This window comes from Acyrthosiphon pisum, chromosome A3 (assembly GCF_005508785.2).
Source record: "Acyrthosiphon pisum isolate AL4f chromosome A3, pea_aphid_22Mar2018_4r6ur, whole genome shotgun sequence".
In the NCBI taxonomy this organism is placed as follows: Eukaryota; Metazoa; Arthropoda; class Insecta; order Hemiptera; family Aphididae; genus Acyrthosiphon; species Acyrthosiphon pisum.
The window spans coordinates 8002679-8015412 of NC_042496.1; the positions used below are offsets into that span (position 1 = coordinate 8002679).

The 12734-nt window shown below is 30.0% G+C and overlaps 1 protein-coding gene across 2 annotated transcripts in view; it reads right to left on the reverse strand.

Annotated features, from left to right (window-relative positions):
- Nucleotides 1-6715, reverse strand: part of LOC100168499 (aquaporin AQPcic-like) — a 48767-nt gene extending 42052 nt beyond the window's left edge. Inside the window, exons 1-2 of one of the 2 annotated variants that reach the window (XM_008181169.3) lie at nucleotides 6376-6715; nucleotides 5744-5848 (exon numbers count right to left, since the gene is read on the reverse strand). In XM_008181169.3, coding sequence (XP_008179391.1) covers nucleotides 5744-5821 — 78 coding nt within the window. In that variant the 5' untranslated portion in view covers nucleotides 5822-5848; nucleotides 6376-6715. Of the gene's footprint in view, nucleotides 1-5743; nucleotides 5868-6375 lie in introns of those variants that run through there. The other variant, XM_029491045.1, reaches the window with a different exon arrangement.
- Between the last annotated feature and the right edge of the window lie 6019 nt (nucleotides 6716-12734).

Here is a 12734-nt window from a genome sequence, read left to right on the forward strand (position 1 = left end):
CAACTTGAGACCACCATCGTGACTTGGATCCGCTTGGCCAAACCTACTATTAGAATTTGCTGTTCGGTCATGGTCACCTATGTCGTATCGGTCTTGTATCCAGGGACACCCGATGGGTTGTTCATGGCAAGGGGGAGGTCCGGTGACCTTTGTCCCCTTTTTTGCTACCACTTCCTCACTTCGTCAGAGACCCAGAGAGGTGGACCAAATCCGAAGGTATCAGTCTGCGACTCAGACAGTGAAAATCCCCTTGGGGAAAATCACTATGGACTACCAGTTACAAAAATTTCCGACAATGGTTCTTCATTTACAAGTTCTAAATTTAAACTATATTTAGATAAGTTTGGAATTAAAACATAGTGTGTTACAATATAATACAATATAATATAATATAATATAATTACACTATGTCCAACATATATTACTCAAGAAAACGGTCTTATAAAACGTTCAAAGACTACTACCATTTCAGTATTATCAAAGTCTTGGTTAGGGCACCGAGATAATTACCAAATCTAGTCTTAGCTATAAATGTAACTCAACAGAGTCCTGCCGCAACGTACGAAGTTATTGCGTCGAAATATGAGTTGATATAAGGCACTGCGTTCCGTATCCAGTATATCTTAATTCGTGAATCCGGCACACGGTGAATCAGCTGAAACTGGCAACTCCGTGGACGTAACTGATGGCAATCCAAACTCAGGAGTATCGCCCCCGGAAGTTGCACCCTCGGCCATATTGGGTAAAGACATAAACCTTTTGTACACCGGCAAACTATTGAAATCGCAACTATCTAATGGTTTCGTTCTATTTGAGCGAATATCGTCAAAAACCAGTTGCATAATTTCGTTCGTGGACAGTTTCTGGATAACAGATGAATTACAATCGTCCGCTGCACTATTTGACATATTGATTTTATAATATACGTTGAATAAACAGATTACATATGATAAGAAAATACGATTTAACTTTTAGTCTTTAGATGAAAGGAGGTAAATGTATTCGTAATGTTTGCAAAACGAAACAAATGAATACTTATTACTGATTAGTAATTACTGTGACACAGACACGAATAATAAATTTTCCAAACACTTATTACTTATTACATTAATTATGCACTTGGAAAAAAGATGTTTGTTGTTTTTGTAAGCCCGAATGTATTTAAATTTTTTTAACATTTTAATATATGCACCACAATTATTTATCAAATTTTTATTTATATTTATTAGCTATACTGCTGGAGTACAAAACTAAAAGTTATTTTATTATTTAAATGAAACCTATCATTTTTAGATTTGTAAATATTGGATATGACCAAAAGATAATTTAAGATAGAAATCTAATTTTGCGGTTTTGAACGTTTATGTGGAGCTACGGTGCACAGTGGGATATTTTTATAAAAACTTGGCCAAAATATAAAGATTAACCTAAAATTGAGTTTTTATTTTTTTCTTTGATGATGACTGCTATTTTACATTTAGATTTAAATTTTAAACTCACTAAAAAAGTGTTACAATAGATAAAAATACATTTAATAAATATTCTGAGCATTTTGTTAACTACCTAAACGTTACTTTAAATGGTAAAAAAAGATTGTATGGAACAATCTTGTAAGTCTACTAAATATAATGGTGAAGTTTGTATTTGTATATTATGTTTCAATCCATGTATAGCTATAATTAAAATTGTACATTGATTTGATATTTTACAAATCTATATACATTATAATATAATGCATATATACATTCAACTCCAGGTAACGAGTCCATTATTTTAAAAGTAGAAACAGTTATAGAAAACATAATATCAGCTCAGCAAAACTAGGAAAACTTCTTGTACACAGTAATACCGACGACAAATATAGGACGCATCTGTAATACCATATTTTGAGTCAGGGTTTGCCAACCTTTCTATGCGAAGTGAGCAACATTAAAAATGTCAAGTATCTGGTAGTATTTTGAAAAAATTGAAGATTGAAGATTTTGCTGAAACTGTGAGAATAAAAAAATTTTTTATTTCATTATTTCTACACAATAGCTCAATAGATAAAATATTGCATGGTCTCATAATATTAGTTTATCTAAATAAAATACAAATCGTACTATCCAAATTCCTATGTGTAATTTCAAATCATCCATGATTTGTTTGAAATGGTGCACTCAAACTTAAAAATACCAAAAATCGAAAAATAGGTACTAGCTATGCTATAGTACTATACTAGGTATGTAAACACCAACGAAATAAATGGTAATCAAAATAAAAAAATATTCTCAGACAAACGAATTGTTTTCATTGAATTTAAAACATTACCTATATCTTTTATTTATAACAAGTACAATTGGTTATTCATAAAAAAGAAACAATAAACCTACACAAATGTAATAATTATAGTGAATTATTAAGAAATTACCTAAAATATTTAGAATAGGACGAATAGGGAAATAGGTACACAAAATTAAACACTATTTGTAAAAAAAAAATAAAATGTTAAAACACGAATAATAATAATTAATGGTAATTAAATGTGTACAAGTCAAAGAGAAAATTCAATTATGTTTATATTTATACACAGCAATTAAAATATTTTTAAAATACATGATGTTTTTTACTTTTAATTTGTGGTATACATAATTATTGGTATATTTTGGGTTATTTAACAAAAATTGAATCGGGCTATTTACAGTTGATTTTAATTAAGTGTTATAAGAGTCATAGGTGATAGGTTGACCCCATAAAATTTCTATAAGAGTTTACATTGTATTAGTTAATGTATTTATAAGTATGGTGGTATAATTTAAATAATTAAATGTACCTACTATATCAAATGTTATGCCAAAATATTTAAGTTAAGGTGCATATTGTAATAATTACTACAATATTAGAAGAGTCACTTGATTTATATATTGGAACAACTATACATTTTTCGAAACAGAACGGATATACACCTGAAGAGATTGATTGATTAAATATTTTTGACAGTGGAAATTATATGGTATATATTAGCTGCTTATTTAGATTTGGTTTATTAAACCATTTTAAAAAGAAAGTTGTAATATTTTTTAATTGTTTTTTTTTATTTTTAAATCGCATATTTATCTACAGGTTTTAGGTACAGACATTGAATTTAAAATTTCCCATTTATTATTTAGATCTTTCGATAATTTTTCTTCATAACCTTTTAATATAAGATTATTTTCAATATTTACACCGATATTTACAAAAAATTGTGAAATACATTGCTAATCTCTTTTTCATTTGCGATCATAACACCATTTTGATTTTTGATCAACTACCTTGTTAGTTGTTATAGTTTTATGATTATTTTGTTTTACCAATCACATCATTAATTATGTTTCATATTGATTTTGAATATTTACCCGCTTTTATAATCTTAGCTTGATAATGAGGTATTTTACTATTTTAACTTTGTTTATTAGAATATACTGTACATTTCTGTTTATATTGCATTTAGGTCTGAAATAACTATCATAAAGTATTTTACGTAAATTACTTGCTATATTTTCTCTTTATTTAATGGAAATAAATAATAATTGGACCATGTGTTATCTCAGAGTTTTATTATTTTTTTATTTTTTGTTTTAAAATTGTTGGTTGTTAAACTAATAAGTTCAGAAATGTTCGTATTGAATAAATCATAGGAATTATCAACATCTATAGGTTATAGCATCCCAACCTTCAGTTTGGTTAAGCATGTTTAAGTGATTATAATCAGTTTTATATCTATATTCTGGTGGCATCAGAGTATTATTACAATCGCAAATTACAAATTATTCAATAATATTTCCTGCTTGATTATGATTATCATCGTAGTCTGTAGACTACCTTAACAATAAACACTAGTAATCCGTTATATTAAATTTTACATATGATTTAGTTATAGGTAGGTATGACAGGTAATAATATGTAATAAAAATGTGATCAATACATGATTTCGAATTTTTAAATTAACGAGTATAATCAGGATATAAAATCATATCTTGGTAGGTTATTACTTATTAAGATACTCTATACATTGACACATTGCAGGGAATTACTGAAAATGTCGATATTTATCAAAAAATATTAATCGTAGTCCGTAGAAACTTTTAACGTTCCACTATTACATAAATATTATCATTTCATATATACATAATGATACTAACCAGAATAATTGGAAGGGAATTTTTCCTTTTGACCATCCCCGTACCACCCTCAATATTTAAGATTTAAGTAATATTTTCTTATAAGCTTGCAGGTTATACTAAGTCCATTAGGTACATGGATTTCGTTTTATAGCTGTCACCAGATTTAGTTTTCCTTTTCTCATTTCATTACACGATTTTTTGTTAAATGCTATGTCCCCAATACCCGCAATTTTATAACAACTTACATTTGATAATAATTAAAATATAATTGTGTTAAAAAATACAATTTCAGCTCTTATCAACTATATTCAAATTACATAATATAGTTTAATCTAGTTGGTATATAATTTGTTTTATTTATCATTCCCAGAACCAGTAATTATTACATACTTGCAATCTATCGTAGTGCATAAATAAGCATTTTCAAACTTGTTTTACATAAGTAATTTATACATATAATTAGGTATTAAGTACTGTAATATTATTATAGGTAATAGCCAAATAGCCAATAGGACACCCATACACATTTATATACCGTATCTTTGTCATCGACCATAATATGTTTTGACACTTTTTTAAATTTGATATTCAAATTAATCAATTATTAGACCACTCAAAGGCATAAAAGAGGAAGGTTCACGAAGTTCGGTCCCCCGAACATTTTTTCAACATTTAACATGTCTAAAATAATTTTTGAGACTGACATACATATTTTCAGTCATAAATTTGTACATTATGTCATACTAGATATCAAAACTTTAATCCACTAAAATTACAATTTGAACCACCCGTCCCACCAAAAAAATATCTAGATACGGCTTTATGTACACACTGATAATAATTATATAATCAACAAGATTAAGGACGCTGGACGACTACTCACAAATTACGACTTTGGTCACGGACCTTTTTTTTTACAAGTTTTAATGTTTTATAAGTTATAATATACCTATCCAAATCCAACTATATAATTAAGATATCCTATAGTCTCGCCCATTAGCATTACAAATTACAATATGTATTTTTTAATCATCAATCCTGCGACAAACATAAAAACATTTGTTTGAAGTTGACGTAGTCTCTTCGAGAAAAAAATTCTCCGACTGAAAGGCGTATAAAAACTTACTATAGCAACAAGAAAAATTCCATTTCAGATGTTTCGATATTATCATGATTTTGCAAAGGAACAATAATTGAAACATATATTCAATAGCTTAAATAATTGCAGAAAACGACTTTATATTACCTACCTAATGGTTAATTATAGTAGATAGGTACTAGGTATATAAAAGTATATAGCCGTATAGATAGTATTTTCTTAGATTAATTTCCCACTTGAGGAGTTGAATCAACTACTGCTGTCTATTCTTTTGGCGCAAAAAATACAGATTTAAAGTTAAAAGTAAAGGTTTTGGTTTAAAACAAAAAGATTTAATACTTTAATGTCTATAGGTCGAAACAAATCTGATAACACGATAAGAATGATCAGATAGGTACCTACGTTGAAATGGACGTCAAAATATTCAATTATATAGTATCGATATAATATTGCTTTGATTTTAAATGCAAGTAGATGATTGATGTACTTATGTACTCACTTGGTGATGACCGACGTCTTGGGCGATCCAATCTTCGCAGTGTTCTTCCTCTTTGGACGCCAACGCTGTGTGGTTCATCTGCACCGGTCCACGAATGTCAACAGTCTGCCGGCACAAACGATCGCGCACACGATTATTAACGGCAACTGCAGTGGCCAAAATAATATTATTTTATAATATTGTGTTTTTCATTATTCAATATTGTTTTCATTTGTCGTCGTCGTCGTTAGCCGTCGGGTTATATACACGCGTAAAATATAATGTTATATATTCCGTCGTGACCTGCCTGGCGTCCTATGTAAATATAAAATATCGCGGCGACAATTTATACCACGAGCCGCAGATGTTGTGTTCTTACGTGTGCGAATAAACACTACGGCAAACGTGATATATAAATACTTACCCAAATGATATTATGACAATAATGTTCTACGCTGGGTATAATATACGCATGTAAACTGCTGCAGGTACAACGATCGCGGGTGCAACGTTACACTTTTATTTAAACATAAAATATAATATTTCGATATGGCTGCAGTTATAGGTAATACTATAGGTATATGAGACGCGTTAGGTATTGCATTGGACGGCACAAGTTGTAATAATAATTAACAATATTTTAATAATATTACCTGTGATAACTGATAGGCTTTACCGCGTATACTTCTGTGGCAGTGTAATTTACCATTTATCGTCGTATACTACTTGTTGCCGGCAACGAGTCGGACAGTGGTTTGGATTTGTCGCGCCACACGCGTACACGATGGTTTTTTACTAGTGAACGGATTGTGCGCCGTGTTGGGGGCCACCGCCGTCGCACCGCCGGGTCGTCTCGTCCAACGGGTGGTACGCACCGGGGCGTTGGCGAGGATTTCGGTAGGATCTGTGGTGGGGCCGAGGGGAGGTGGCGAGGAGGAAGGCTCATAGGATCCTCGGGACGACGACGACGACGACGACGATGTACCGCTTGACGTCTATCATATGATTACTGCTGCGGTATGTATATACCGTGAGAAGTGGTCGAGGTGGCTTGGCACCAACGTTATAAATATATATCGTTGTAATAATGCGGCGCGTTTATATTTTCCTACTCGTTTAGTCGGGTGGGACGCGCGCACGCGTCCATATTACGCGACTATTATAATATAGTGATGTAAAATTGATAATAATTATGGTAGTAATCGTTTTGGAGAATAATCAGTGATATTGTTTTACCCACAAACAACTTTCTAAGAACTTTATAGACATAACGACAAAGGTAATACGTTATAATATATTATGGCCTTTATTATTATATACAAATCATATTGTATTAAAATAATAATATTTGACACTTGGTATGCTTGAAAATCACCAATTAGTAATAAAACCAAAGTTATTTTTAAGCCACCACATAAGTTCTAGGCTTCTAGCTTATATTTTACGAAATTGAAAATATGGAATAACTATGACACTCCTATGACGGAATGTCGTGTTATAGTTATAACACTTACTTTCGATCTTAGAGCCACACTAAACAACCAGACATGCTTACATCCATATCTAAAGGAGTATGGTTATCTGTTACCTGCAAAATTAATTCAACTCGATTGAATATAATATTAAAATATAATATTTTTTACTTGTGGTCAGGACTGGCTATAGTATTATAGGTATGCTAGTTTATTTTAATTTATAGCACATGTACCATTATGGGCCTGTTCAATATGTAGAGGGGGGCCGTTGAACTTTGAAAATATTAATTATAATACCTATGGTTATGACTATTATTTTATCAAGGTAGAATAGCGTGGGATGCATTATATACCTCACAGTCGACTCATTTAGCCCTTACATCTGTGCCTAGTCATGGATACCACTTGTTGTACCGACGTATAATATAATAATCGTATACGAAACACGCGATATATGATACGAATTTACATTTCGTTCGCTCTGTATATACACCACAATTAAGTGCTGGGTTGTTTATTGTTATTTTTTTTTTTTTTTTATCTTCTTTGGAACGCGGCCAAAATAATGTAATGCGACGGTTCGTTCGGTCACTTGGCCGGTCGCGACGGAAAGAATATTATTATTATTATATTATATGAAACCACAAACGTGAAACGACCAGCGATAATAAATAATAATAATAATAATATGTGAGCTCGTTGAACTCGTTGTCGTTGGCCACCGCCGTTTACATTAGATTAGACTAAACAGATATTTAATACACGCGTGTTTTTAATTATGTCGTAGGTATACACCTACAGTTTATCTGATTTCCGAGTTCCAGTTTTATTTATTTATTTATTTTTGTCATTTAAAAAGTGACTTAATATATAGGCCTTATGGGTAAGTAATAAGTATAATATGTGCGTATGAAAATATTACATAGTACCAAGTAATTTTTTCCTTGCATCGGCTAACCAAAGCCAGACAAACTATTCCCCGATAATCAGTTCTGTTCCTATAAAAAGATTAGAATATTGTGAGAATGTAACGATTTTTATACATTTAAATTCTCTGGAAAATATTCTGCGTCCATTATGAAATTAAAAATACATGTCGTCTTATAAATAATTAAAAAAATTGAAAAAAATATTATCAATAAATAAATATTTGAATATTCAAAAGTATTGTGTAAAAAAACAATTAATATATTTACTTCTCATTTATTAATAAGAGAAAATACACAGCATAAACATTTAAACTTTAATGTAATTTACAATGAGACCATTTATTTGAGAAACGACGTAAGTCACAAAATATCACAAATTGAGATATTGCGTGGAATGGGTTATCAAATGATAGATGAATCATGTGTAAAAAAAAATATTTAATTTTAAGACTGTTTCCGTACTGTAAATAACCAGTTTGGAAGAGAAACAACGTAAGTCCTGGACTTGAAAAATAAAAATAATATTTTAATAATAATATTTTATAGTCGTAATTACTACACTTATTTGAGTATATAAACGGAAGTCCAGTATGAACCTATAGTAATTCAGCCAAGAATTTACACCACGGATAATCGTTTATTGTAGAAACAACGTAAGTCTAGAAACTTCAAATGGACCCCAACTCCCCCCACAAGACCAAATAGTTTTTTTCTTCTTACCCACTGTTAGCGTAAAAACAGTTTTTTATTGTTATCTCCGAATCACTTTTTTGTGACTTATGTCGTTTCTCAAATAAATGGTTCAATTATGAATTAAGTATTAATAAAATTTAAAAAAATTTTAAATTTTAAAATTTAATAATTATTTTGTAGTTAAAAATGTATAAAATGTTCAACTTTTATAGCTAAGGATTGAAAATTTAAAACAAAGATTCTCATAAATAGTTCATACTGTAACTAAAAAAATCAAAAAAACATATTAACACAGTTATTTTTTACAGACATTTTAAATTCAAATTTGGACGAAATTACATATTGAAATCTATATTAACGATTTTGGTTGTTTTGTAGTAATTCAAAAATATTATTCGTGGATATAATTTGAAACTGAAAAATCAAAAAAAATCCTAATATCGCCTATCCCTACAATCTACAGTTTAATATTACCCTAGAGGCTAGAATCACAGAATAATCAAATTGAATAGATTTTTGAGTGCTCAGCGAGTGTCCATTCTGGTTATTCTGTGTTATCATTTTCTATCGTCGAGTGATTAGTTCTTGTCCGAAAAATGAAAAGAGTGGTCATTGTTTTCTGGTCATACGGCGGTTCACCAGCTGTGGCCAGTTGTTTTTCTATGAATGTCAATAAAACTTTATTTGTTGAGTAAAAATACTTGAAAATTTAATACAAGGCTCCTACTATATTGTTACAATGACATTTGAAAAATATTAAAAATCCTTAGTCATAGTTTTTTTTTTATTAGCATTTAAAGTTTAAAAATTGACAAAATATGGAAAAATCACGAAAATTACCTAATTATTTTGAGTTAATATTTAGATTTAAATAATGGATATTGTGATATGATTAATTTGAAAATTATTAATAATATACTATAGATAAGTATACCTATAATAATATGTATGTCTAATATCTAGACTGACAAACCGTCTCCGCTCAGAATCGTTTTTCTTATACAGTGATATTATATCATTGAATTCAAATTTAATACTATCCATTATACAGTGACCCACTTGTAACCTACTGTACAGCAGAGTGACATCCACTTACCCACCTTTTTTCAATTGGAAATTAGTTCTACCAATAACTAGGTAAGTACTGAAAATACTTAGAGTTTTTCAAAATAAATTAGTTATCTTAAACAAATAAATGTATTGCGTTTTAAAAAATAACTTTGTTGCAAGTATGCACAATATACGATAAGTAGATACGTCTTAGACGACCTACATACCTGAGAAAACCGAGAAAAATTCACCAGCTCTATTCACATATAATGTATAATATGCGCACTGGCATTTGTTCCGCTGACTGTTTGCAAGAACTAACGCTTTCTAATTACTATACATATATAATACTATATGCAATTTAAAAGTACCACAATAACATACAACTTCACTGGGTAATAATTAATTATAATCTCGTGCGTGGGTACATTTTTATTTGTTCGTAATCGTCGTGCGGTACTCGTGTCGTCGTCGCCATCGATTAATTGATCGCATAATGGTCTAGCGAATATATTTATATTTTTTGATGACGGTTTGAAATAGGTCCTTTAATGGAGACGGACGTATGACTGAGTATATGAGTGACAGATTTCTAAAAAACATAATTTATTGTCTCGTCGACTGACGCCAACAATCAAACACGATTAACATATCCCTTAAACATGATTGGTCCATTAGATTTTATTGAACCATTAAATTCATACATTTTTTATGCAACCCGGCATAATGTACAATGTACATACTACCGACCCTGCAGACTGGGACAATTTTTACAAATTATAAAATTAATTACTATGATCTTTAAATCATCATATAGCCACCAAACGTCAATATCCCTATCCTATTAATATAATAGACTATATTTTCTGAGTATTATATAAAGTTTAAAAATTCAGAATCTACTCATTTAAATATTTGGTTTATATACTTCCATCAAAATCAAAGATGTCGTCTGCTTAATAATTTGCATTTTAAGTTTAGTTCTTATTTGAAAAAAAGTTTATTTTATCGCCACAGCTCAAATTACATAAACAATCTAAATATTTGAAAATATATAGGACACCACACTTCACATAATATTATATTGTCTCACTTCTTACGGATGTACAATAACACACCAAATTTACATTCTGCAGAACCAATATATTTTGTGAGTATTGTGTATATAATATATAGTATTGTATAGGTCGCAACCTGCAGCCAGACAGTCTCCTGATACATGCTCGTAAAACTGCCACAATGTGATCTAAAAGAGACTGAAACGAAATTTATATTTTTTAAAAGACACCGGTGCCGAGTACACCATAGTATATAATTTATTTATTATTTGTAGGAAGAGTCTCGTCTTCTCATATCATACATAATATACATGTTATATACACTGAGGCCGAGCTTGAGTGCCGTAATCAACAAAGGCTGTTTGACTTTCATACCGTGTTGCCGAATGCTGTTCAAAGTCCGCAACAATGCGTCTTCTTACAGACCATTATTATTATTATTAATTTATTTATTTCAAATGAACAACACGATGTTGAAACTCATGTGTAGGTATAAATTAATTTTAAACAAGAATTTTTAAAATATTATACCTAGGAATATTATACAGGTCATCCATTTCAATGACTACTGCGGTTATCTTCAGCTAATAGTCTCGGTCTCGGTCAAAAACTTAGTGAAATAAAAAATATCTTAGTGACTATGTGAATTCTGAAAACCTTTTATTAGTTAAAATATTATAGTTTACGTCACTGACCGGTTAAACCATTGTACCAATTTATATTGTTCATGGTGCCTCTTTTTCTACCACACTCGCACACACGCTATTCACGGTTCAAACTAATTTAAATTACAATTTTTTAGCAGCAATATTCAGTGGCGGAAGTTCTCAACTAGCCCAAACATTTTGGGGAGGATGAAGCTCCAAATACATTTTCTTAAAAAGTAACATGATAGAGCTTTGCCTCTCCGCCGTTTATTTATTGACTAGGTATTGCCTATTTTTATTTCAAACATTAATATTTCTATTTAAGTTTAATTTTAATTTTATTATTAGTAATAATAATTTATTACTAATGAAAGCATTCACAACTAGTTTCAAGTTTCACTTAACAAATATTAAGTCTCCAGATGTATTAATGTACCTGTTATCATTTATCATTTACCAAGTTTTTAAAAAGGTATATTTATAGGTACCTACCTAGCTACAACCTGCCATAGGCGTAGCGTGATGAAATTATATAAAAGGGGGGAGGCTAAACAAAATTCCAGGGGGGCTATATCCCATAATATGGGGCTACCTGCATAATATACTTATAACTTTGACTGAAGAATATGACCTGTAATTAGAAATATCCACGATGAAATACGTCAATATAAAACTTGACAACAAAATATAAATAAACTTTAAACAGGTAAAAATAACAAAATGTGTTATTATCTTATGAATAGAATTCAGATTTTATAACTCTATATAAAACTATAAAAAAACCATATTTATATTAAGAAAGCTATGAATATTTTTTATTTTTTTAGCGGAGGGGTTAGGCTCCTCAGCCTCTCCTTAGTTGCGTTTATGGCAATATTTAAAAATACTTTCAACTTGCAACTTTCAACTTTAAGGTATCAATTAATTTTTAGCGAAAATAATAATAAATGATGGTATTATACAATACTTATCAAATACCTACAGCAATAGCTTACAATGAATATAACAAAAAAAAAGAACCATCTATAATATTAATTATTATATAGGTACCTATATTACTATTACGTTACTATACCAACTGTTAAATATAACATAAATGTTTAAATAACATTTAACTGATAGTTATTGTTATTATGGGTATATAATAGATTTAAGCTTCG